Here is a 27,859-nt window from a genome sequence, read left to right as displayed (position 1 = left end):
TTAAAACATGTCTTTACTTACTTGCTTAGTCCTTAATATGCCTTACGGCACATAGGGCAAGGACATGTTTCCTTCACTTTTCTCAGTTGTTTGCTTTTCTTTCCACTGTGCCCCACGTATATTATCTTTCCTTTAGATCATTTTCTATGGTGCGTCTTTATGTTCTTTGAGGTCGGCCTCTTTTTCTTTTTTCCTCTGGTGTCCATCTAAGGGCTACCATGGTCATGTCATCAGATGTTTTGCGTATAACATGACCAAGCCACCCCCAGCTTTTTTATATCAGCAAAGTCTCCATGTCCTTGTTGCTGGTCATCTCATGTAGGTCTTTGTTGGAGATTTTGTTTGGCCAGAATATTTTCATTATTTTCCTCAGACATATGTTATAGTAGCTGGAGAGCCTGTTGATATCTTTCTCAGTCATTCTCCGGCACTCTGAGCCATATAGGAGTACAGAAAGTACACAGCTGTTATAGAGCCTGAGCTTGGTCTTATTTGAAAAGGCTGTTGTTTTCCAGATGTTGCCTCGTCTAATGAATGCGGATCTAGCTTTCCCTATTCTGATCTTTATATCTCTTTCCGCACCACCTTCTGTTGTTATACAACTGCCTAGATTATTAAATGAATCTACTGTTTCCAGCTGTTTTCCTTCTATAAATATGATAGGATGTCTTTCTGTATTGAGGTACATTAGCTTTGTCTTTTTGGCATTGATCTTAAGTCCAATCATTTTAGCTGTTTCTTCTAGCTTTTCGGTCTTCTCCTTCATGTGGTCTTTGGTATTGGATAAAAGTGCTAAATCATCAGCATAGTCTGTGTCCTGTGTTACAAAGTGTCCATCTCAGTCCATTGTTTAATTCTTTCTGCTGGGGTTGTTCTCATTACCCAATCAATAGCAATTATGAACAGCACAGATGACATAACACATCCTTGTCTTACTCCTAATTTTACAAGGAAACTAGTGTCAGCTTCAGAGTTGATGGTACTTGAGAAATTTGTATAGAACTGCTTGATGAGATGCACTATCTTACCTGGTATTCCATAGTTTCTCAGAACTACCCTAAAGATTTTCCCGGTGTAAGCTGTCAATCGCTTTCTCGAAGTCCACAAAATTTACTAGTAGATTTCTCTGCCACTCATGACACTGTTCTCAGTTGTTACATAGGACCAATATGTGGTCTATGCAGCCTCTACCTTTTCTGAAACAAGCTTTTTCTTGTCGTAGTTTCTTATCAACAGCCTTTATAATTCTTGATATTAAAATTATGCAGGAGACCTTACTTGGAATGGATAGTAAGGTGATTCCTCTCCAAATATTGCAGTAAGTTAAGCCTCCGGATTTTGATAATGTTATGATGTTGCCTTCAGACCAACTGTTAGGAATAACAGCTTGCTCCCATATTTTCTGGAATACTGGGTGTACAGTATCCGCTGCTAGCACTGTATCTATCTTAAAAAGTTCTGCATTTAGTTGGTCTATGCCAGGTGACTTTTTGTTTTTCAAGCTTTTAATGGCTGCCTGTATTTCTTGTTTTGAAGGTGGATCTGTGTCTATTTCAAGGTCTAAGGGTGCCTCAGGAAATTTTTCTAGATTATCTGGTTCTTTTCTATTAAGATCCTCTTGAAAATGTTCCTTTCATCTCAAATATTGATCTCGTTCTGTTGTTAGCATATTGTTGTTTTTGTCTTTAATTGGCATATCAATTTTAGCTTTCTTATCACTTCGTTGTTTAGTTACTGTGGATTCATTTATTTTTCGTGGATTGCTGAAAACTTGCAATTTCGTTGATATTTGGTTTCATGGTTTTGCCAGTATCTGCATACAAAGCCCATTGGTATTATGCTATTCGTTGAATATTTGAATTCGTGGTGCATATGTACCCACGAAACCCAAGAAATTAGTTTCCAACGAATAATAATGATAACTCTGTCCCATTCTCTGATTCACCCATTCTTCTGCCCCTGGTTAGACCTCCACAAGATTTGACACTTCTCATCAATATTTGTTCTATAGTCAAATCTGTAGAAAGACCACTCCAAAAATGGTCTGTTGTATGTAGTTTTGATGAAGAAAAAAATCTATTATCCATTACTAAAAAGGAACTTTTCATGTCAAACAGTCAAAACAAACAAGCTCGTTGGTTTTCCCGTTTGAATAGTTTGACACTAGTAATTTTGGGGTTCTGTATAGCTTGTTGTTCGGTGTGAGCCAAGGCTCCGTGTTGAAGGCCGTACATTAACCTATAATGGTTTACTTTTATAAATTGTTATTTGGATGGAGAGTTGTGTCTCATTGGCACTCACACCATATCTTCCTATATCTTATTAACGTGCTTTGTGACAAGCTAAAAGATAATAACATTAGATGTAAGAATGTGACTGGTGATGCAGATTGTGCAAACAGCTTTGGGTTGTGCTTTGTCTTTAGTTGTCATAGTAAATGGTGAAGGTACGGATCTATTTGTGTTACTTATTCATCATGTTAATCAGCAGTGCAAACGGGTTATTTTTAAATCTGAATAATAGACAATCAACCAAAAAAATGAAAATATGGAACATAAAACAGTCTAAAGGATTTCTTGGGGATGATGTTGCTCTTTTTGCATTCTATAACAGGTTGTGACTCATCATCTAGGCTTTTTGGAATAAGCAAAGGACTTCCATTAAGATCAAGTTTTCATGAATAAGCCGGCTTCATTAAAGCAGATATCATCAAAGCAGGAGAAGAAGTGCTCACATGTTTATATGGAGGACTTCCTCTAGAAGGACTTTACATTCTTCTCTGGAGAAAATTCAAATCTATAGTAATTACTGGAAACACATTGGTTCAGGTGAAAAGTTTACCACCAACATCAGATTCAGGGCATATTCATAGTCTTCGAGTGTATTATCAGAAGAAGTTGACATAGATCCTACAGACCATGCAGACTATGGTTGGGAAATCAAACATGGAAAACTTTGTCCAATTTAATGGAACTTCCACCTGCTCCTGATAAGCTTCTTAACATTTAAATATTAGATGCAACTGTAAACAAACTGTGACACCAAATGATGTGTCTGTTGAAAAAATGGTTTCTAAAAAATATAAATTGTATTTTTTTCCAGTTTTTGACGATTTTTGGACAAATTTAGCTTTTTTCACCTAAAATCAGTTATTTTACTATTGTTTTTCAATGAATTTTGGTTGATCTGATTATAATTATATTAAGATTTCCGTTTTTCTATTTTGGAGTGATTCAAAAACAGTTAAAACTCCAAATTGGTGTTTTTCCAGTTTTTAACGATTTTTGATTCATTTTACTATATTTTACCCAAAATCATCGTTTACCCAATAAAGAATTGCTGTAAAGTTTATAAAATTGAGAATGGAAATGGGGAATGTGTCAAAGAGACAACAACCCGACCAAATAAAAAACAACAGCAGAGGGTCACCAACAGGTCTTCAATGTAGCGAGAAATTCTCGCACCCGGAGGCGTCCTTCAGCTGGCCCCTAAACAAATATATACTAGTCCAGTGATAATGAACGCCATACTAATTTCCAAATTGTACACAAGAAATTATGAATGATTAAAATAAAGGTGTTTGTCTTTTTTTAAGAATAAAATGAACTTCTATTACCATTTTTTATATTTGCCTGTCTGTTTTGGTAATCAATTCACACTATGTGAATCTCAAATTCCAACAAAAATTGGATGTTTTCACCTAAAATTTCATGTTTATAAAAAAAAAACTATTTTTTTGTTATTTCATTTCATAAACACTGTATAAACTGTTGTAAAACTTTTGATTTGAAATAATTATCATCAAAAATGAATGTTAAACAAGCTTTTCCCAGTTTTTTCCTATTTTTGACATATTTTGCTATTTTTCACCCAAAAAAAGTCATGGTCCCACTCAGATATCTTGGTAGACTTTTGGTATGTTACAAAGAAAGTCATTTTGAATAGAAAAATACAAAAACAAATTCTGTTGAAATTTTTTTGGAGTCAAATGCTATTTTGACTAGACTAATAGAAGAGAGAAATTAATGTTATATAAGTGCACATATTGAACATTAATTATAAAGATGTAAATCATGACAATCAATAATAAGAAAACAAATTTCTTTACTTTAGATGATATTTGTATTAGCTATACACATATTATATTGCTCATAAAAGAAATATACATGCAAACAATGTAACAATTATACACAAACTTATATTGCACATATGAGATCTGTTTTTGCTGTGAAAAATAAATGCACCAAATATTGTCAACATAGTGTTGAAGCACTGCTTCATAAAACATATAAATGATATTACAAGTGTAAACTTTGGATAATAAGTGTATAAAGCCCATATTACTCAACATCTAAGGTTATGAAATCTAAATGAGTATTAAGAAAATGTGAACTTATGTTGGAAATTATTTAGGTGTTTGTCCATTTGAATGTAAATGGTTATTTCTATTTCTATTTTCATTTTATTAGTGTGTAAACAAATCCTGATTTTTTTTGGAATTTAACAATTTTCCTAATAAAACTTGAAAAATATTCCAATTCAACCACAGAAAAATATTAAGAAGAAATATACTTCATACAGTTAACAAAACATGATTTTGTTGAAAATCTATCTTGGTTGCAATTGTTTTTTTTCAGTAAATAATCTGTTTTTTCCATAGATAATGACTGACATGGAAGAAATCAAGAGAGTTATCACCTGCAATCAATAGACAATCACCCTGTTTGACAGAAAATCAATCTCATTTAGCAAAAGTGATATTTTAACCATTTTGGATTTACTGTATATTTCAAAAATACAGCACTATTCTTATGAAATGTAAACACTGTAAGGTATTAGAGTGACTGGCAATTCCATTACTTTAGAAAATATGGAAAAGTTTATTGATTTCTCATGGTTGTTTTAAATATACTATCAGTCTTAAACCTTTATCAACCTTGATAGCACCTTCATATAGATGATGTTGCAGTATTCTGCATTTATTCATATTTATCTAGCCCTCAATTAATACCCGCACTCTCACAAATTAGTATATACTTAACACAAGAATTAAAATCAATTAAAAAGTAATATATACATATTCATCTTTTATCTGAAAAATTACATAATTCATTGAAAACTTAAATGTATATGAAAAAAAAAGGTTAATGTAAAACCAAAATAAAAACACCCAATCCAAACTTTATAATTTCATATTGTATTCGATTTAATAATACTTTCAATACTTTCAAATTAATACTCAGTGTTTTCAAGTTTATCTTTAAATAAAACTTGACAACTCAAACTGTATATATAATAATAGTCACCACCACAATCAATTTAAGGTAATAATTAAGTTCAATATCAACTATAACACAGCATTTAAACTCATCCCTGTTGATATCTTTTTTTTTCAAAAGGTTATATTATCTTTTTTTTTTTTTTTTAAATAATTATATTATATTGAATTTCATGAATATCTAATTTCATACAAATTAAAATACAACGGCCTTCAACCACCTGATTTTATACTTCAAAATACATCAAAATCTTAAATTAATTCATAAAGACATCAATGATTCTGTGATTTGCCCAAATGAATTCAATTAAATTGTGATTCACCTAATTTATGTATCATTTGGCAATCTGTTTTTATCAGATTGAAAAATAGATATATCTGTACATTTATCTATTTTGCGCTTTAAAGGGGATCAGCATTGTTTTTTTCATAATATTTCGAAAAATACCATATTTCTATTGCTAAGTTTTTATTCAAATCTCCAATTTGCTTCATATAAACCTAAACGATAATATAAACATTGAGTATTTTATATTTCTAGCAACAACAAAACAGAACCCAATATTGCTTTTGATTGTGGTTTCTAGATAAAGGCCTATACATACACATTTGAATAGGCAAACAATAAAAGATAACTAGTCCTTGCAGAAGATCATTTAACTTTAATCTTTTTCTGTCAAAACAGGAAAATAAATTTGAACTATAACTGAAGGTTTGAAAAAAACATCAATCAAAAAATTAACAATTAACAATATTTTTATCAACAAATCATCATATCTAGTTCTGACTTATTTCAACTATTGGAATGTTTTTAAGTCTGACAACTTTAGCTAAGGCTGAATTTGTCATTTTCGTTTGGGTATTCTACTTGTTATGAAAATTTATTGAACAATTATAGCTTTCAGATTTGATTTTCTATTCAGAACTGTTTTTAAAATTTGTTGAAAATTTTGAGACAGCTGTCAACAAGTGGACAGGTAAAAAAGACAAAGTTTAGCTTAGCTACAATTTGTGGTTAAGCAGATAGCTGTGTTAACCTTTCAAAATATCAAAGAATGTGAAATACACCTGAAATTTTCCTTCATAGTATATCACAGGTTTTTAAAAGCTTTTCATAAGGTAACAAAAAAATAAATTTGAATCATTTAAAAGATAAAAAAGAATGTCTTTACTGACTTTTACTGTGAAAGTTTTGTCTTTTATTGACACACATAATTACAGCAAATCCCCTATTTTTTTATACATGGAAGTTACTTTGCTTCTACCAAGATTGTTGTTAACTTTTAATATCAAATTTAAAAAATCCTACTGGAATCAATAAGTACTAATTTATAAAATACTGAATAAACTTAAATGGTTTAATAAAACTCCATATTAGCGTTTGTAAAGTATTTGGGATGCATATTTTAAAGTATTTCTGTTTCTGTATTTCTCATAAATGTAATTTTTCAAGTCATTTTTTAAATGCATATTGCAAATGAGAAGCAATAAATAACTTTAACTTTTAAGTCAGAATTTTTATATAACATGGTTTCCTAAATGAAACTTTAAACTCATATATAATTGTGACCTGATAAAAAATATTAAGTAAGTACTGTAATCACCATCTTAACTTTAAGAAACTATTTTGCTAGACTTAAAAATATTTTAAAATTTACTTAACTTTAATTTTCCTATAATTTTGTAAGAGCAAATACTATTTTAGCAGCTATCAGTTATTCTAAATAGCTCATGTAAAACATTAAATTGAAACTTGCCAGAATTTTTTTTTTATATCAATGGCAGTGTTTTTTCTGCTCAAAACTACAGTCAAAACATTGATTATTTTGGTAACAAATTTCAGAATGCTCAAGCTTTAGTAAAATTGGTTCTATAGCCCATTTTCTCTTATACATCTTTCAGGTTAGGTGATTTCCAAGTTTTGGAGGTTACAAAAGTTGACACCTGTAAATCTACATGAAATAGCTATCAAATATATATATCTTTACTATAAAGATACATTTAAAACATTATTGTAAATAGATGGCAGGTTTAGAGGAGAGAGCAGATATAACCATAACAAAAATTGCTTACATCATTGAAAAATACTTTGTCTTCTACACAATTGATTTTTAAATTATGGTTACCTCCCTTTTCCCAGCCTTGCAAGTAGTTAAATACAAAGTTTTAAAGTCTTTTTTTAGATTAACATTTTCAAATTAATGTTGTATAGCAAATTTTTACATTTAATTTTTCCGTGGACAGAAGACCAAAGGAGTCCAAAAAAATGACAGAGCATTAAAATTGTGAATTTTAAATTGACAATATTTTTCATATTCGAAAAAGTATATGAATTACAAATGAACACATCTTTCTATCCTCAAGACATTTATTTTTATGCAACACTGAACATTATGTGTAAATAAGTATACATTACTATAGTTCCTTGCTGTATATACCAGCTAGAATATAACAAAATCCTTCAAGTAGGAAAAATTATCAAAGTTTGTTCTGTTTTACAACATACTATACCCTTATTTACTTTACAAATGTATCAAAACCGAAAGAAAGTTGTTTTGAACACTTTTAACAACTTGAGGTGAGATTGCTTTGATAAGTGACATCTTGATTAGGGGAATGGCTAGTTCATATATATATATACATGATATATAGAACATAATAAAATTGCCACCAGCTGGTTCCCCTAAACAGACCATCAGACATCAGGTTAATCTTAGACTATAAACAACTTTTAAAAAAAATTGTTAAAAATATGCATCAACATAGCCAATAAACTCAAAATATCAAATTATATTAAAAAAAATCAAAAATTACAAATATTGTGGATTCATTATTAACCATTTTTTGTAGATTTTGTGAGTACAGTTGAATTACAAATTTAACTGTTCCACAATAGTTTTTCATTTTCTATAGGCTTATTTACACAATTTAGCAAAACCATGAAATCAAACATCACCAAAAAATACAATATTTAACTTAATCCAAGAAAATAAATGAATTCATTGTACTCATAATCAGATATAAAATTCAAACATACATAATTTACCAATTATCAATAATATTCAAACATTTGCGAACTTGAAATCAACCTTTGAGTCATTACTTTTCAATACCATAAGATTGAAGAGGCCCTTTGCATTGGCCTGCTACCACCTACTTCATGTCATACTTCAGTTTATATTGGAATAAGATTTCATAAAAGTTCTGGTTTTATACAATGATGCATCCAGTCAAACAAAATAAAGGGAATGTTTTTTTTCACAAAATAAATAAACAGACAACAAAACCAGTTTTAATAATCCGGTACTATCCAGGACTTAAACAGACAAATCATTCCCCAAATATGTACTATAGGAATAATATGCTATCAGTTTAACTTAATAAGCGATAAAAAATGACTTATTTTAAAACATATTATTTTCACATGATAAATCGTAATTATTGTTTACATAATCCCAATTAGTAATTTGCCATTTTCATGATGTATAGAAAAAGTCCAATTAAACAACACACTACATAACTATTAATGCATTTTTTTCTTGCTTCACAAACAGTTAATTTACTTTTAACCCTCAAAAAAAGGTATGACATTGTAGATTGTGACTGTAATTGCCAATAAATGAACTTTGTTTATTTCTCAGTATATCTTTAGAAGTTTGTCTCATCGCCACATCCCCATTTTCTAATTATAAACTATTACCAATAAAAATTATATTATCAAATACAATTAGCACTGTCATGATTATATACCTGTATCTTTTTTTTTTTGCTGTTTCTAGATCATGTTTATTGTAATAATTATACAATTTTACAGTTTTTACGCCATTACCTTCAAAATATTTTTTTTTCTATTATATTTGAAACATCTATCAGAGTTCCCGATATTTTATGAAATACTGTGTTCTTTTCATAATTAAAACATGAAATAGAATATGTGACTTTGTGCCTTGCTACAATAAGTAATAACAAATTATTATAAAGGTCATCTATAACATGTTAAAAACAATTTTCATAAAATTCATTTTTATCATAAATGCATTTAGGCAATCAATCCAAGAAAAATAGTTGCAATCACCATGATGATACTCTTTTAAAGGTATTGTAGATACATTTTATTTCTATTATATTACAGCACTTAACCTGTTTTGTTTTCCCAATGACTTTTTTTTTAAATGTGTATACCGCATTTTTAATACTACCAGAGTTCGCTATTGAAAAACATGTCAACATCTGAAAATAATCAGGGATGATTTTGCTTTAAAATAATTTTATCTAAAAATTATTGGAATTTATCAGAAAACACCTTAAACTCTTTCAAACATGTCCCTTTGAACCTTTAATGACAGGCCTAAAGCTAGTAACTTATAACAGAAAGGAGTAGGTCCGGTAAGGGCCGATTTCGGCCTCAATTTTCAAGTTCATCTAACGAAAGATTTTAGACACTTTCTAAACACTTAAGTATCTATTTCAATTGATTCAATTCGTTAATGTGGAAGATTTGAACTTAATAAGTCATTTAAAACGCCCCGATTCAAGCTTAAATATGAAAAATCTATCAAATATGCCAAAAATCGTCACTTTTCAGATGGTTTTTGTCAAAAATGAAAGTGGCCGCATCCGTGTTCATCCTCAACCTTTATAATATATTATGTATTATCATCGAATACAACTTACATTTCAATATTATGAATGAACACGAATGCGTCCACTTTCATTTCAGACGGAAACCGTCTCAAATTTAACTAAAATGCTACAATTGTGAAGATTTCAGTAATTTAGCATGACTTAATGATGCTAGTACCCAATATATGTGCATTGTGTTGTCAAAAACAGCCCATAGTTATGTAGCAGAGGCATTCTACTTTGCAATAAATATCTAAACGATTACATTTTCACAATTTTCTAAAACTGCTATATTTTGAGGCCAAAACGGGGTCTTACTGAACCTACTCCTTTAAAGAACACAATTATTTTTTTTTAACTCAACCCTGTAAAATATGGAATACATGCTTAACTTTTAATGACAAAAGTTATTCATTCCATCTTAAAGTATGAAACTCTCATATTAAAGTACAATCTGATACCCAGGACATCATACCCTTGTTAATAATCAAATGCTTTCAATGCAATTTTCAGACATGGTGTAAGTATATTTTTTCAGATTTAATTTTCTGAAGATTATGTCACTGTTTTAACATGTTTTAAATGTATTAACAAAAACAAAATACCTCAAAAGTAGCATCAAATTGTGCATATTCCTTCTTCAGCTTAAAAGTCCATTAGGTTTAATGAGGACAAAAATCAGACATTTCAATGAATAAATGGCAGGAAAATTTGAATACCTTGTATTGACATTAAAACTTTTGAAGCACTATGCTACACCACATTTTAAATGGATTTCCCTGAAAAAAAGCATTTAATATTTCAAGTTGCTAGGGATAAGGCATGTTGGCTGCTTTATACAACAAGTCAACAAATGCATACAAAGAGCAAAAATAATGTGACTCTAGCCCCTGCCATGAAGATCTGGACGATCTTGTAGGATGTTCTCATTACGTTGTATCGTTACATAGCAAATCGGCTGTGGAGGACGAGTGCATGGAAGTGTTTTCAACCTTCAAAAATGTCTGAAGCAAGCTCTGTACTTCTTCTACCAGTGGCTCACAAAACTTTCTGTATCCTTCATTCGTAAAATGTAGGTAATCGTACATATCTTTTGAATCTATCAGCCCTTCAGAATTAATAAAGGTAGAAAATTCAGCATTCAGGAATGAGATATTTGGGGTTCCGCTTAACTTTGAACATAAGCCCTCATTTATCTTGGAAATCTTTTCTCTGAGTGGATTAGGTTTTTCACCTCTAGGAGGAATTCCCTGCAAAGATGTAAAATTAAATGAAATTGTTATATTCAAGGTAATACAAAAAAGTAGGTATATATATATTATATGTGAAGTTTAAGATTTTTTTAATCTTTTTTTTTTTAAGGTAAAAAATGTAACTGCCATACATAGAGAGAATAAAAGTAGCAAAAACAGTGATTATTAGATGTTATGCAATAATTTTATAATACAGTAGAAAATTACACATCAGAAATGAGATCATGTAACTGATTGCTTAAGGACAAATCTGAATGTATCTGTTTTTTATTTAGATAATTTGGTGTAGATGGTAGAACTTCATTTCTTTTACTAGAAAACTATGTCAAAACTTTTTTTAGAGTTTATACTTGATATATAATGAAAGGCACCTGACTATAGTTGTTAATGTCTTTGTCATTTTGGTCTTTTGTGGATAGTTGTCTCATTGGCAATCATACATGTACCACATCTTCTTTTTTATATAGTTGATAACTGAATCAATCTTTTCAACAGCATTCTATTGGTTTTGTTTGTTCACTGTCTTACTGATGAAAAATATCCACATCATCTTCCATTTTTTTGTTATCCATCCGTTTGATGTGTTTGAGCTTTTGATTTTACTATTTGATTACTACTTATTTTCAATTTCGAATTTTACTCAGAGTTCTGTACTTTTGTTATTATTCATTTTTTATATTCACTAAAAAAATCAAACAATGAAAATTAATGTCATAAAAAAAGTCATTGATTATGAACAATTTTCATCATATAATATTTTATGTATTTAATTCTCAACTTTATTTATTTTGCCCTCCAATTATTTTGATTGAACGGCAATGTTAAATTATGTTTCTGGTCCAATAAGTATAAACCTGGTATCTTTGATGATTTTTTAAGCCAGATATTTTAACATTTTTGTCTAATGACATGTTAATTTACTGATGTCACACAATTTTCTGCTGAAAATTTAGCATTCATGAATACATTTATCAATATGTCTGCTTTTGGGATATAATCAAACTTTATATGCTTTCTAATTCTATTGATTCAAGTTAGTTTGGGATTAATACAGGGCCATAATAAATAATAGGTTTGTTTGCCCAAACGCTACCTACCCAGAAAAAAAGCTGCCTACTCAAATTCTTTTATTGTCCTGATTTGAAGAAGTTTTTTTTAGTTAAATAGGCATGAAGACTAATAAACATCTGATACTCCAATTTCTTTTTTTGAAAAAAACAGAAAATGCTTACCTACCTACCCACTGTCTCAACCTTTGGGTAGGGTTTGGGCAAACCAAAATATTTTTAAGTGTGGCCCAATCCTATAAAAATATAACTTATAAATACTAAAATTATAGATTTACCAAAACAATTATTTGAGCTTGGCTCTGTCTCTCCTGTATGGCTTTAACAATGGCAAGAATTCCCTCTGTCACTTCTTTATCTGTATGGTCATAATTATTTGTCCCAACCAAAAGAACAACCACCTGTAAAATAATTGTATACATATACACTAAGAATTTACTCATTCCTCTGACTTTATAATACACATGATGAATTACACTTTTGGAACAACATGTGACTATTTTCTATATTAAACGGGCGTATGACATTTGCGCCGATTTTGAAAATTTCCATTCTTTCATTTGCGCCGATTTCATTTTTTCATTTGCGCCGATTTTATAATTTCTCCTAATTGGATTTGAAGGTTTATTGGTATATCTGATTATAAACGTTATTCACTTATGTTTAATAGATATAAGAAGATGTGGTATGAATGCCAATGAGACAATTCTCCATCCAAGCTGATTGGAAGACTATTTATGAAAGTAAACAATTTTTAAGTTTATTTTGATTCTAATTGTTCTGGAAATTCATTGTAACACGATGGACATATTGTAACGACCTGATGAGTCAATTCTTTAATCCTCGACAGCCATACATATCGGAGGGTCAGTGTCCAGAAAAATAACATATCTTGCAGATGTACCATTAAATCGTGTAAAGCCAGAGTCACAACGGATTGTGGCAGTTGACCGAAAGACTGAGGCTGAAGATCTACGAGTACGGTAAAGGAAAAGTCTGGAGAAGTATCTTCAAAGACTGGGATGAAAAGTTATCTCATTGGCACTAATACCAAATCCTCTTATATCTGTTTACCTGTAATTTACCTGTAATTTACCTGTAATTTACCTGTAAAAAAATCGGCGCAAATGAAAAATCAAAGTGATGGAAATCACTCATGGAAAGATTAGAAGAGTAGTTTGAATTATTTCATATTAAGGTATTGTGGGGAAAAATGAACATTTATAAAGTACATGAAGTACTAATATCTATTGCTGAAAATTGCATTAACAGCAGGTCTTTAGAAGGAAACTTGCTTTTCCAGTATGAGAATAAAATGAGCTCAAATTAAATAATACAAGAACACACCCGTGATATCGCGGGTCTGTGGCTGAATTAAAGAATACAACTATGCGTAAGCCTCATTTTAGTATTGGTATTGTCATCTGATAAAGTCATGCCGATTATAAGATGCACAGTTTTCTCCGCTTTCAACATCTTTCTGTCTGAACCCGTCGAACTGGAACTTATCATTATTATTGGTGTTATTAATTTTATTTGGAAAACAAAAGTCCCTGGAAAGGAGTATTTTTTAATCAACAGCATTGTCCTTAATGAGTTATAATTAAAGTTGAATTCTTTGATTCGCTGTTTTACGTCATTCCGGCTTACAAATTGAAAACTGTACATGCTGTACCTATACGCCTTAAGTCCAGAATTATATTATTCGTATTGTCATCTTAAAAAGTCATACTGATTAAAATACTACAATCGGGAACAATGTGACAATGATTGAATTTAGTACTGTCAACCCTGTGATTACGACCTGTGTATATAGCAAAATCCTAAATACAGCGTTTGGTGGTGCGCCTGTCAGATGCGGAACGTACAGATAAGGCAATAGGTAACAGGTGAATATACTATTGATATCCGTATCGGATTCGACCCGGAACTTCTTAATTATTGGCAATATTAATTATGTGGGAAACAAAGGGGTCTGGAGTGGTGTAATTTTTAATCAACAGCATTGTACTATATTAGTAAGATATAAAGTTGAATTCTTTGATTCATCGTTTTTACGTGATGACGGCTGATGAATTGGACCTCGTAATTTTAGTATTATAGATGGGTTTCTTAATTTGAACAATTTTATTTAAACTGCAGTTTATATCTTATCGAAATTATGTTACCTGTTCTGAACATGTTTCAAAAAAACAATAAAATGCAAATCAAAAGTTCTTCTAGTAAATTTTACCAACTATCCTTGTAAGACATAAATCTAGACCAACAGCTAAACACTTTAAAGTGTCAACAAAAATAATATAAAAATGTTGTATTGGGGCATTTTGTAAGTTGAAACAGAGGTTTTATGACACTGAAGATTAAAGTTTTAGAATGTCTTTTGATTAATTTTTCAGCACAGGGCATTGAAAATGTATTTTTTCAAAGTAAACCAATTAAAAAACTTTATTGAAATGTGGATTCTTTCTTGATTGCAAATATATATTTTTCACTTCTAACATGTCTAATAAAAATTCAAATAACTAAAATAGACATATGATTGATGGGAAATAAACTAATAAACAAAGGTTTGTTAATTAAAAATTAAATTTTTTAAAACTGTTTCAATACAATTCCTGATAAAAAAAAAACAGTGAACTAATCTAAATTGTTGATTAATTACAGATGATTATTGGAAATTTATCAAGTAAATTATAGGCCTTACTTGAATACATTTTATATATTCATATTTATATTCTTCATTTTTAAAGATCTTGTTAATCCATTAATCATTTATCTTTTAGCTTTAATTTACAGAATCACTTTATGTTAAGTAGATCAAAAGTAATAGGCAATAAATAAATCTATCATCCTTATATATATCAAACATATAATATACACATTTGTGTATTCAATTATGAGGTCAAATACTTGTGTATTATGAATTAGATGTATATTATTATTATGTATAATTATGTAAGACTGAGGTTGATAGGTAATGTGGTCAATTTGATTGGCAGTTTAGGAGGTGGGGTATTGTAATTAAAGGTCCACCTTGTCTCTGATTGTTTAGTGATAATGACAGTTGTCAATCATGCTAGTATTGAATAAATACCCACTTACCTAATCAAAATGTTTTTTAAAAAAGCCTGCACATCAACAAACTTTAATGACATACATTCTTGAATGAACTGTTCCAATAATATACTATTTTTTTTAGTTTATATGTGTATTATGTGTACATACATGATAACCATAGGGAACTATATTTCAGTGTGAATACATTTAGTAACAGAAGCTAACCTGTCCTGTTGTAAGGGAGGCCGGTGCCTAAGTACAGATTTAGAACAAGTTCTAATCTTTCCAAAAAATCGGCGCAAATGAAATGCAGATCGGCGCAAATGCAAAACACCGTATTAAACATCTGTAAAACTACTAATAATAGAAAGACAAAAAATTTAAATGGGATATAAAGTGCTGTAAACATTAACCTTTGGCTGGACATCGTCCATTTCGCCGTTTTCCACTCTCCATAAAACATGCTGAGTCTGGTCACCACCAATACCAAAGTTTAAACTGTGTAAAGGCTGGAACATCTTCACCCATATCTGTAAATAACAATAGTTTAACAGTTAAATCTATTGAAATAGTTTAAAGTTTAATGATCAATCAGTTTACTAAGCAACATTCTTTAATTTTTTGAATTCAAAAGATATCAACTAGAAGTATGATTCACAAATATACCAGTTGGTTAAATTTATTTGTGTTATTGTGTTGCATTTTTACTGACAATTATCATGATTATCTCACAATTTCTTAACTCACAAACTTAATAAAAGTCTAAATCACTTTTGTTAAAAATTTGGGAGTTAGCAGCCTACAACAATGTACAAACATGACAAATGTAGTTTACAAATCAATACCCTCTAGAAACATTTCTTTAGTTAAAATTGATTCTGCATGTGTTATAAGAGTGAATCACCTACCCCAGAGAGCTGCATGTATTGTACATGTTGTATGAGTGAGTCACCTACCTCAGAGAGCTGCATGTGTTGTATGAGTGAATCACCTACCTCAGAGAGCTGCACGTATTGTATGAGTGAATCATCTACCTCAGAGAGCTGCATGTGTTGTATGAGTGAGACATCTTCCTCAGAGAGCTGCATGTGTTGTATGAGTGAGTCACCTACCTCAGAGAGCTGCATGTGTTGTATGAGTGAATCACCTACCTCAGAGAGCTGCACGTATTGTATGAGTGAATCATCTACCTCAGAGAGCTGCATGTGTTGTATGAGTGAGACATCTTCCTCAGAGAGCTGCATGTGTTGTATGAGTGAATCACCTACCTCAGAGAGCTGCACGTATTGTATGAGTGAGTCAACAACCTCAGAGAACTGCATGTTTTGTATGAGTGAATCACCTACCCAGAGAGCTGCATGTATTGTATGAGTGAGTCACCTACCTCAGACAACTGCATGTGTTGTATGAGTGAATCACCTACCCAGAGAGCTGCATGTATTGTATGAGTGAGTAACCTACCTCAGAGAACTGCATGTGTTGTATGAGTGAATCACCTACCTCAGAGAGCTGCACGTATTGTATGAGTGAGTCACCAACTTCAGAGAACTGCATGTGCTGTATCAGAGTGAGACATCTTCCTCAAAGAGCTGCATGTGCTGTATGAGTGAGTCACCTACCTCAAAGAACTGCATGTTTTGTATGAGTGAGTAACCTACCTCAGAGAGCTGTATGTGTTGTATGAGTGAATCACCTAACTCAGAGAGCTGCACGTATTGTATGAGTGAGTCACCAACCTCAGAGAACTGCATGTGCTGTATGAGGGAGTCACCTACCTCAGAGAACTGCACGTTTTGTATGAGTGAGTAACCTACCTCAGAGAGCTGTATGTGTTGTATGAGTGAATCACCTACCTCAGAGAGCTGCAGGTATTGTATGAGTGAGTCACCTACCTCAGAGAACTGCATGTTTTGTATGAGTGAGTAACCTACCTCAGAGAGCTGTATGTGTTGTATGAGTGAATCACCTACCTCAGAGAGCTGCAGGTATTGTATGAGTGAGTCACCTACCTCAGAGAACTGCATGTTTTGTATGAGTGAGTAACCTACCTCAGAGAGCTGTATGTGTTGTATGAGTGAATCACCTACCTCAGAGAGCTGCAGGTATTGTATGAGTGAGTCACCTACCTCAGAGAACTGCATGTTTTGTATGAGTGAGTAACCTACCTCAGAGAGCTGTACGTATTGTATGAGTGAGTCACCAACCTCAGAGAACTGCATGTGCTGTATGAGTGAGTCACCTACTTCAGAGAACTGCATGTGTTGTATGAGTGAGTCAACTACCTCAGAGAGATGCATGTGTAATACGAGTGAGTCACCTACTTCAGAGAGCTGCATGTGTTATACAAGTGAGTCACCTACCTTAGATAAATACATGTATTGCAGTCAGAGCTCAGACATACATGTAAATAAGTCTGAATCTGCTTTCGACTCATAGAGGTTTAAATTTGTAAGTTTTAGGATTTGTCTCCCTTTAATGCAAGACAAAATACGACTTTAATAAGTCAAATATTGTTAAGCAAGAAATAATTGACCAGAATCAAAATGTTCAAATATCGACTCCTACAAGTCGATGAGTGATCAAAATTGGTTAACTTCAAGACCCACGCATATTTATAACGAGGTCATGCATCTAAATTAAATAATGACAACATTGAAAGACAATGCTTTGTCTTCTAAAGAAAAATATGAATGAGAGTCTAAAAAATCGGAGATAATGTTATTTAACCTTACAATGCAACCACCTGGAACCACACTTAATGAGGTAAACATCTGTGTTTAGTAAGGATGTTCAATTAGACAATTAAATAAGATAGCTCAAGTCCTTGTGAACTCTCAGACAGGTTTTTGCTGTCATAGGTGGTGTAGTTTGGCCACCAAGTGAAATAAAGTTTTTTCATCAACATAAATAGACCTAAACAAGTCTGTCATTTTCTGACTTAGATACAAACAATGTACATGATGTAAGTCTAAAATTGAAAACACATTTTTTTTATAAATACATGTACAATGTACATGTTTTGACTTCTTTAAGTCAAAAACAAAAATCGACTTGTTTATGTCTGAGCTATGACTGTATTGTATGAGCAAGTCACCTTCCTCAGAGAACTGCATGTGCTGTATGAGTGAGACACCTTACTGAGAAAACTACATGTGCTGTATGAATGTCTCACTTTTCTTATGATCAGAGGAGCACATGTGTTGAATGAGCTAGTCAACTTCCTCAGAGAAATGCATGTGTTGTATGAGTGAGTCACCAACTCTCAAAGAAATGCATGTGTTGTATGAGTGAGCCAACTACATGTACATCAGATATTAAACTGCATGTGTTGTACGGGACACAGTGAGTCACCTACCTCAGAGAACTGCAGCTGTTGTATGAGTGAGTCACCTATGAATACAACTTCAGGCTCTCTCTCTTTAGCTTCATACATAAATCTTTTATGCTGTAATAAAATATATACCAAACTGAATTTAAAATCATTAGTACATCTAGATCTAGTAATCATGGTAATAGGTACAATTCTCCAATCAAATTTATTTTTAATCTTTTTTTTCACTGTAAATCATGCAGTGGTCTCGCTAGCCCAAAATAGAAGGGCGCCGCGCCCTGGGTGCCCTCAGCCGCGCCCTGGGTGCCCTCAGCCGCGCCCTGGGTGCCTTCATCCGCGCCCTGTGTGCCGTCATCCACGCCCTTCTGCCCTGACGTCTTTTTCCAAAATTCTCTTGTGCCGTTTTGGTAAAATTGCCTTTTGTTTCATCGATTTCTGATCTCCAAGTTAATTACATATCTGACACCTGTGTGATTGCCCCCAGGTTAATCATGTCATTATAATTAATTACAATGACAAAGACTTCAAAGGTGTTAATATCTAGGTAATTTAATTAGGACAATGTATCTTTTTGTCATACATTTGATGAATGTGTCAGCGAGTGTGTTTAGCTTGGGTCGGCATTTTCGATTTCCAAGTCACAATGGAAGAGTGTATAAATGAAGACTTTCATGACCTTAGAATTGAATTTAAGTCATCAAAATAAAACTATGCCTTCACAGAAATGCCTTCCATCTCAACTTGTTAGCGACAAGCACAGTTTTTAATTAACGCAAACGTGTTGGAAATTAATTTTGGAGTTACTTCCCCTGTTTTAGCTTATTACAAATTTGTGCTCTAAAAATATTATCTAGTACCAAAAAAAGGAATAAAGAACCAATTGAATATATAATAACATAATAATGTTACCTTAAGGATATTAACTGTCTATGAACATATTAAAAAAAATATATTGCAATTTCTGTTTGATAATTATACTTTTAGTAATCCATGTTCTAAACATTGATAAATTAGTAATACACAAAAAGTTAGAGAGAATACGTTTAAAAAGCTAAAATTCATATAAAGATAGAAAAAAAAATTCTTCGACAATTTGGGTAGAGTGAAGATAAACTATAAACACATAATATGTTGATGAAGATGTACTATATAATTCATAACTACACAAACAATGAAATAAAGACTATAGTTAAAATGCATCTTTATTTAAAAAAAACAACATATACAGTAAAAAAAAAAAGAGATTCGTTAACCCGTGATACACACAGAAACGTAGACAAAAAAAATAGCAGTGCCTTTTCTTATCATAAAAAGTGCCCTGCCCTCCACTGGCACCCTGCCCCTTTTGATTTCTAGCTAGAGCACTGTCATGTATACGTTGTGTACAAAGTTATCATTTTGTACAAATTATATAGCTATAGGTATGTACACTATTTGATGAAAATTCACTTATAACATGTACATGATGTATAACATGTTACATGACATGCATGAGTTCTGGCAGATATTATGGCCCCATTGTTTTAACAGATTTTCCATTAGAATTTCTGTTACATGTACGTACAACAAATATAAGTAAACAATTCGAGAGAAGATATTAAAAATAAATCATGAAAACATCTATTTTTCTTTTTTTACATGGGGACAAAGTCCCCTATTCATGCTATTACAGTAGACAAATGGTAGAAAATCAATACAAAAAATAAAAAAAAAAAATTGGGAAAATTTCCCGAAATTTTCATTGTACTAATGAACTCAAAATTTTTTTAATTCCTTCATTTGTGCAGAACGCAGAAATCTACTTCCTTTTTCCGGTCTCGTCATGAGACTTTGAGTTGTCTAGTAAAATATAGGAACTCAAGGAACACAATACCAATTCCATTTTTAATAATTCTTCAAATGTCTTTGATATGAATAAACCTTACCTGATGATTGCTTTTCTTTGTTTACATTGAACATGACGTCATAACTTAAATCATGTCACAATATGCACAAGTAACATCCCTAACACAAAACCAAAATCGGAAACATAAAGGTATTTCCGTTTCTTTTTTAACAGATTTTGAAGTTACCAATAAAATAAATCATACAGACTTCGTCCCCTTTCCCAGGTAATGCCTGCCTCATATTAGTCCTCAATAGTAAGCAATAGAATTTGCAAAACAATATGCTAACTACATGTACTAGTGGATGCCGAAAATGCTACAACGGCGCCGAATTAACCAGGTGTATATTTGACTAGGTGCCGAGTTGACAATAACGGGTGTCGTTTAAATCAGGTGCCGAAGGGACCAGAAATTCATAAAGAACTGGTGACATGTGAACAGGTGAAACAGCTGAACGACTGGAGAAATATTAGATATCTATTCTACCTGACTCATCCAACGACCATCGCCTTGCACATCTTCTAGTTGCTTTGGCTCAGTTGCAGAACTCATCTGTGTCTTTAAGTTTGTTAATTTATTAAAATTAAATATATAATCGACCGTCTTGTCAGGTTGGTGGCTAAACGGAAGTAGTGTAGAAATTGTAATAAAAGAAATACTGACGGGGAGCGTCTTTTTACCACAGAACACCACAGAATACCACAGAACACTAAAAATATACCACAGAACACTTAAAATATGCCACAGAACTCCCAAATAGTAACAATTCAGACATTGTAGTTGTTTTTATTGCTAATTATGTCTATAATATGACTTTTATTATTCAAATTAATTAAAAATTTCAATCTAGTGTCGACTCATTATCATTACGCCCCCAATTGACTTGGCCTTTAATTGGGTCCAGACTAAAAATTAATGCAAGACCAATCATTGAGAAAACCACATAGAATTCTACCAATATAATGTTTTGGATAACCTATACATTATAGTTTACATGTATTTGTATTTAATTGTTGAAAATTGAAGGTCGAAGACAAATTTCCGTTTGTGTGTGTGTGTGTATCTTCCTCAAATTTCAAGTGAAAAATTCCAAGTTTAGATAAGCTTTGTCTGTGGTCAAATTTCAATAATAATAAAGAGATATAAAAATAAAGTTGAAAATTTTAATTTGATAACATCAATAACAAAACAATTCAATAAATACAAGCTCAAGGTGATTGATGTCTTTTTTCGGCTCTTTCTGTTCTTGGTCTCTTTCTTTGCATAGGTTTCCTGGCTATTGACTTAGCCTTGTTAACAACAGAATAGAGTCCATCTGATGAAGTTATGATATTTTCATGCTTTCTTTTCTTATTGTCCTGTAGGAAATTATTAAAGAGCCGTTGTTTTTCCTCATCTGATTTTGTTTTCCATATGGCATCAGCTATAGTGTACTGTTTGTATGAGTTGACAAGCATGTAGTCCCCAGAATGATGAAGGGCTGATCGAAAATATCGTAATAACAGTCTTACTTTATAATTCTATCAGTTTCATTGGGCAGGGGAAAAAATTACATTTCAGACGTTATTTCGATATTATGATGTTTAAGGCTGCATTTGTCATTTATTCTGGACAAAAACACCGTAATATCGAAATAACAGTCTTACTTTATAATTCTAGATTCAATGGACAGAGGAAAAAAATATATTTCAGACGTTATTTCGATATTACATGATGTTTAAGGCTGTATTTGTCATTTATTCTGGACAAAAACACCGTAATATCGAAATAACAGTCTTACTTTATAATTCTATCAGTTTCATTGGGCAGGGAAAAAAAATTACATTTCAGACATTATTTCGATATTATGATGTTTAAGGCTGTATTTGTCATTTATTCTTGACAAAAACACCGTAATATCGAAATAACAGTCTTACTTTATTACACTTTGTCGGAATATTAATTTACTTAAAAAAGACTACAATTAAATGACTTCAAACAGTTGGCCGATCTTAATTAAAATGTTTGAGATTACTTTTTAGAAATGATTGATAGACATTAGCTCATGATTGAAATATTGATTTTTTTTCTATTACTCAAAGTGCCTAATCACTAAAATCGAATATTACTCAAAATTCCAATGTTTGCAATAAATATCGAATCTTGATATATAGTGTCATCAGTCTTCAAAAACGATGGATATGTTCAATAACCGAATATTGCCTACATTTAAAAACTTTCCTTCTATTCAGTCGGGAGTCAGAATTGTTAGAATTGCATCAATGGAAAAACCAATTCCAAGAAAAATATACATTCAGGGGCAGCTTGTTACTATCAGATATGAGGGCCAACAAAATCTAAAAAAATGCTACAAATGCAATGAATACGGTCACATTGCTATAGACTGTAGAAATGAACCAAAACGTAGATGGGAACAAAAAGATTATTGTTTCAAGTGTGGTCGCTATGGACACAAATCTACAGAATGTTATAATGACAAAGATGTACCTAATACAAATAACACATATGACAATGGCAATAGTGATCAAGAAAACCTCAAAACGTATGATATCTCTCAATATGACGAAGTACATGATCAAAATATAGACACACATTCCAAATTCTGTAGTTTTGATACGGGAACTAGGTATTTTGGACAGGGTTTTCCTTCACCACCGAAAAAAGATCATATAGAAAATACAGAGGAGTTTGTCACAAGTGAAATTTTAGATACCAATTTAGAATCAATAAATCAATACCAAACAGAGAACACAATATACAAAAACAATTGGGAAAACGAAGAATTGTGGGAACAAGACAATCAGGACGATATTACAAACAAACAAGAAATCATACAACAGAATGAGTTACAAATTGGTGAAATAATAGAAATATCTTGTGAACATAAAGAAAAAACAGTTGAAACACACGAAACCGAAAATGTTTCCGTGTTTACCAGAAATGAACAAACTTTTGAAACAGAATTTGAAAATATTGTTGAAAATGTAGAAATAGATACACAGATAAAAGAAAACGAACAAATGGAAAACAAGAATACAGAAGCTAAGAAAAAGAAAGACAAAACTAAAGTAGGGAAAAAGAAAACTGAAGAAAAGATGGAAGATAAAGACAAGACAAAAAGTTCAAAAACTACACACAAAAAAGGAGAAATACACAGTGATAAGACAAAAAAAGATGAACCGAAAACAGATAGCAAAACTACATTAGCAAATAAAAGGGCGAGAAATTCAACCGGAGATGGCAAAAAGCAAGAGCACACACAAAAGAAAACAAAGGTACAAACACCGACAACTCAAACTTTAAAATGATGCATGCTAAACTAACATTTCTTTATAGCACATTACTAATGTTAAGTATTTTGAAAATTATAAGTGTGAATATTAGAAGGAGTTTTGAAACAAAAATAGATGGTATCATTAGAGATTATGGTGACTGTGAAATCATTTGTTTGCAGGAATGTGGCTATATTAAGCAACATGTTATTAGTAATTTAGAAAATAATACAGACTTTAAAATATATTTTTCGCAAGGAGAGTTACATACAAAAGGTGTGGTAACCTTGGTAAAAAAAGATATTGAATGTACAAACCATTACTTTAACAGCAATATATTGAAAGGTAGATTGGTACATACTAGTTTCAAAACTGATGACAAAGTAATAAATCTATTGAACATTTATAGTCCTACAAAATCCACAGGACAACAAGGTTTCTTTTATAGAGAAATGATAGAATACTGTGCAAGTGTAAATATAGAATCACATAGAAATATTATGTTGGGAGATTTTAACTGTATTGATCAAAAGATTGATACAAAAAACCCAAATGTTGTACTTGATAACACTGTAATTTTGTTATATAAAGAATTGTGTACCATTTTAAATACACTAGATAGCTATAGATATAAATATCCAAAAAAAATAAGTTATACTTTTATAGGTAATAAAGGTGCTAAAACTAGAATAGACAAAATATGTATATCTGAAGCATTAAAACATAAGATAAGAGATCTTAAGCATATACCCTATCAATATAGTGACCACAAGATCATATATATATCCTTGAAACTTAAAAAAACTAAATGGGGAAATGGTTATTGGAAAATGAATGATAGTTTATTGGACAAAGAACTTTATACCGAATACATAAATAACTTTTGGATAAATTGGAAACAAAGGAAGAGTAACTATAACATTTTAGATTGGTGGGAAATTGGAAAGAAAAAAATTAAAGAATTGACAATACGTTTCTCCAAGCAATTAGTAGCTCGTGAAAGAATAGAACTTTCAGAAACATATATGAAACTTGAGAATGAAGAAAATAAAATTCAGCCTGACCAAATCATCATTGATAACTTAAGGGCATACGATACAGTTTTGATCCTGTATTTACAAGTTCATGAAAATTTGCATATAGGCTATTTTTTACCTGATTAAATCAAATATGTAATAAAAAATATACCTTCATGTGCTACTTTTTGAGTAAAATGAGGTCGAAATTTTGTATATTTGCTCAAAATTCAGATTTGTGGCCGTAATTTCTTTTTCGAAAGAAAGACATAACTTTTTTGTTATAAAAGATAAACACAAATTGATTTTTGTAACATAATAGTTAATTTCTGTATTTTATAAGCGTCCTAAAAAAATATGCATTTTTTAATTCAGAAATACTCATATTTATCAAAATGTTCATGAATTGAGAAAAAAACGTCATTTTTTGCTGCATGTTTATCAAAATTTAAAAAAATCCTCTATTTAGAGTTTTATAAAATTTGGGTCACATAATCTCCTTGCAAAATGAAACAAATTGCCGTTTTGAAAAATAGGGGTCCATGAACTCGTTTTCAAATTAAATCAGTTTGAATGATAAAAATCAGTCTAAAAATGCATCTTTTCCCGATATGTCACAATTTGACGTCGCGAAAATAACATTTTACGTTAGCAACGTCATTACCTCCCCTGTAACTGTATCGTATGCCCTTATTAGAAAATAAGGAAAAAATGGGAACAATAATACGTTCAAGACAAGATTATTACGAAGAAGATATAGATAACATAGATTTCTTTAAACAAGCAGAGGAAAAAAGAGGAGATAAACGAGAAGTAGAAAGTGTATTAGACAAAAATGGAAAATCATGCACATCTAAAAGTGAGGTGATTAAAATAGTGACAGATTTTTATGCCGATTTATATAAGTCACAAAACATTGATAGACAATCAATGACAAACTATTTAGAAGACCTTAATCTAAATAAATTAACAGAAGAAGATAAAACAAACTTTGATACCTTTATAACACAAGATGAATGTCTTAAATTATTAAAGGAATTCAAAAATAACAAATCTCCAGGAGTTGATGGAATAGGAAAGTCTTTTTACTTAAAATTCTGGAACATAATAGGGGAAGATATGGTGGAAGTTTTGAACAATGTGTATTTAAACGGAGAACTCACAGAAACAATGAAGACAGGACTGATCTCACTAATATATAAAAATAAGGGTAATAGAAAAGACATGAAACAATGGCGACCGATTAGTCTACTATGTGTTGATTACAAAATTCTTACCAAATTCTTAAGTAAAAACTTGTCAAAAATATTAAACAAACTATTAGATAAAAACCAAACAGGTGCAGGACCAGAAAAATTAATATCAGACAATCTTTTATCTATAGAAAGTATATTAGAGTATATGGATTTGAATGGCATAAGTGGTATATTAATTTCATTTGACCAGGAGAAGGCTTTTGATCGGGTGGAACATGAATTTATCATACAAGTGTTAAGAGCGATGAATTTTCCGTCAAACTTTATAAGATGGATTGAAATCATTTACACTAACATATCAAGTAAGGTTATTATAAATGGAGCACTTAGTGACAAAATTGAAATTACAAGATCCATAAGACAAGGATGTCCAATAAGTATGAGTATCTATGCTGTCATAATAGAAGCATTAGCCTGTAAAGTTCGCAGAAACAATAATATACAGGGAATACAAATTCCTAATCATAACACAAATGTAAAACTTTTTCAACACGCAGATGATTGTTCTATTATATCGACTAATTTAACAGACTATGAAAAATTACTCGAAGAATTTAATCAATTTGGTTTGGTATCTGGCTCGAAAATTAATGAAAACAAAACCGAAATTTTGAAAATTGGAAATCCTAATACAAAAAACTATGGCAGTATAAACAAGCTAATCAAAGACGAAATTAAAGTCCTTGGAATATGGTTTGGGAAAAATGCAGTTGAAATTAACTGGAAAAAGAAATATTATGGACTGATACAACAGATAGACAAATGGAAAAAAAGAAAATTCCGATATAAACATAAAGTTTTAGTTTTAAACACTTATATAATTAGTAAATTCTTGTATACTGCAAGGATATATCCACCTAGTGAATTTTATATAAAGAAAATAAATAAAGTGATTTACGATTTTTTCTGGGACAACATTGAGCTGTTAAACAGAACAACAATTACCAAACAATATAAAGATGGTGGACAACAAGTTCCTGACATTAAACTGAAATGTGAAGCCTTACTTTTATATAGAATAACTCAAGTTTTAACTGGAAATTCATCTGTATGGACATCAATATTCATTTATTTCATAGGAATCACTACAAGAACCATACTTCCAAAATTAGCAGAAAATATGTATAGACATTCTGTGGTCACTATAGGGCAATATGAAAGATTAAAATGCATATATCTTAAATATCAAAGTAATATTATACTTAATAAGAAAAGTTTTAAAGACGTTTATTTACAGCTGTTAGAATTTAACAATGTTATAAACAAGATTGAAATATTATACCCAAATGTAAATTTCCAACATATATGGATTAACTTACAAAGGGTAAACAATATGTATATACGAGATTTCATTTATAAAGTTGTACATATGATATTGCCAACAGGGGCGTGGCTCTCTAGGAGAAAGTTTTACAGGCAAACATATAAATGTAGCTATTGTAATAAACATGTTGAGACATTAGAACATCTATTTACAAAATGTGTAACTTTGACATATTTCAGAACCTTAGTTTGTAGTATTATACAAAATGAAAAAAATTATCAAAATTTTAGTATGAATACAAATACATGTATACTGTTTAATATTGATACAGACTTGTTTCCGTATATTTATGGATATGTTCATAGTATTTGGGCTTGTAGATATATGCCAGTAGAAGAACATTTATCAGAAATACTTATGTTAAAATATTATAAAGATGAACTTTTATACAAACAATTAAATAATATTGTACAGTAGTTTCTTTTTGTTAAAAATAAAATTTAAATAAAAAAAAAAGCACAATGATGAGAAAGTTGACAAAAAAAACAACATCAGG

The 27,859-nt window shown here is 31.0% G+C and overlaps 3 protein-coding genes across 3 annotated transcripts in view; 1 reads left to right on the top strand and 2 right to left on the bottom strand.

Annotated features, from left to right (window-relative positions):
- LOC139523758 (uncharacterized) overlaps window positions 1–27,859 on the bottom strand; it is a 312,433-nt gene that overhangs the window by 208,468 nt on the left and 76,106 nt on the right. The window lies entirely within an intron of this gene.
- LOC139523755 (platelet-activating factor acetylhydrolase IB subunit alpha2-like) lies at window positions 7,779–21,142 on the bottom strand. Its single transcript, XM_071318008.1, has 6 exons — window positions 20,982–21,142; window positions 18,634–18,723; window positions 15,692–15,808; window positions 12,500–12,622; window positions 10,266–11,151; window positions 7,779–9,612 (listed from the first exon to the last, which is right to left on the bottom strand). Exons 1-5 carry the CDS (start codon window positions 21,045–21,047, stop codon window positions 10,831–10,833), a joined length of 717 nt encoding a protein of 238 aa, XP_071174109.1. The 5' UTR covers window positions 21,048–21,142; the 3' UTR covers window positions 7,779–9,612; window positions 10,266–10,830.
- LOC139525105 (110 kDa antigen-like) lies at window positions 22,670–23,803 on the top strand. Its single transcript, XM_071320289.1, has one exon. It carries the CDS (start codon window positions 22,670–22,672, stop codon window positions 23,801–23,803), a length of 1,134 nt encoding a protein of 377 aa, XP_071176390.1.

This window comes from Mytilus edulis, chromosome 5 (genome assembly GCF_963676685.1).
Source record: "Mytilus edulis chromosome 5, xbMytEdul2.2, whole genome shotgun sequence".
Classification (NCBI taxonomy): domain Eukaryota; kingdom Metazoa; phylum Mollusca; class Bivalvia; order Mytilida; family Mytilidae; genus Mytilus; species Mytilus edulis.
The sequence above is the reverse complement of the archived record's forward strand: the minus strand, read 5'-3'. Positions and strand labels throughout refer to the sequence as shown.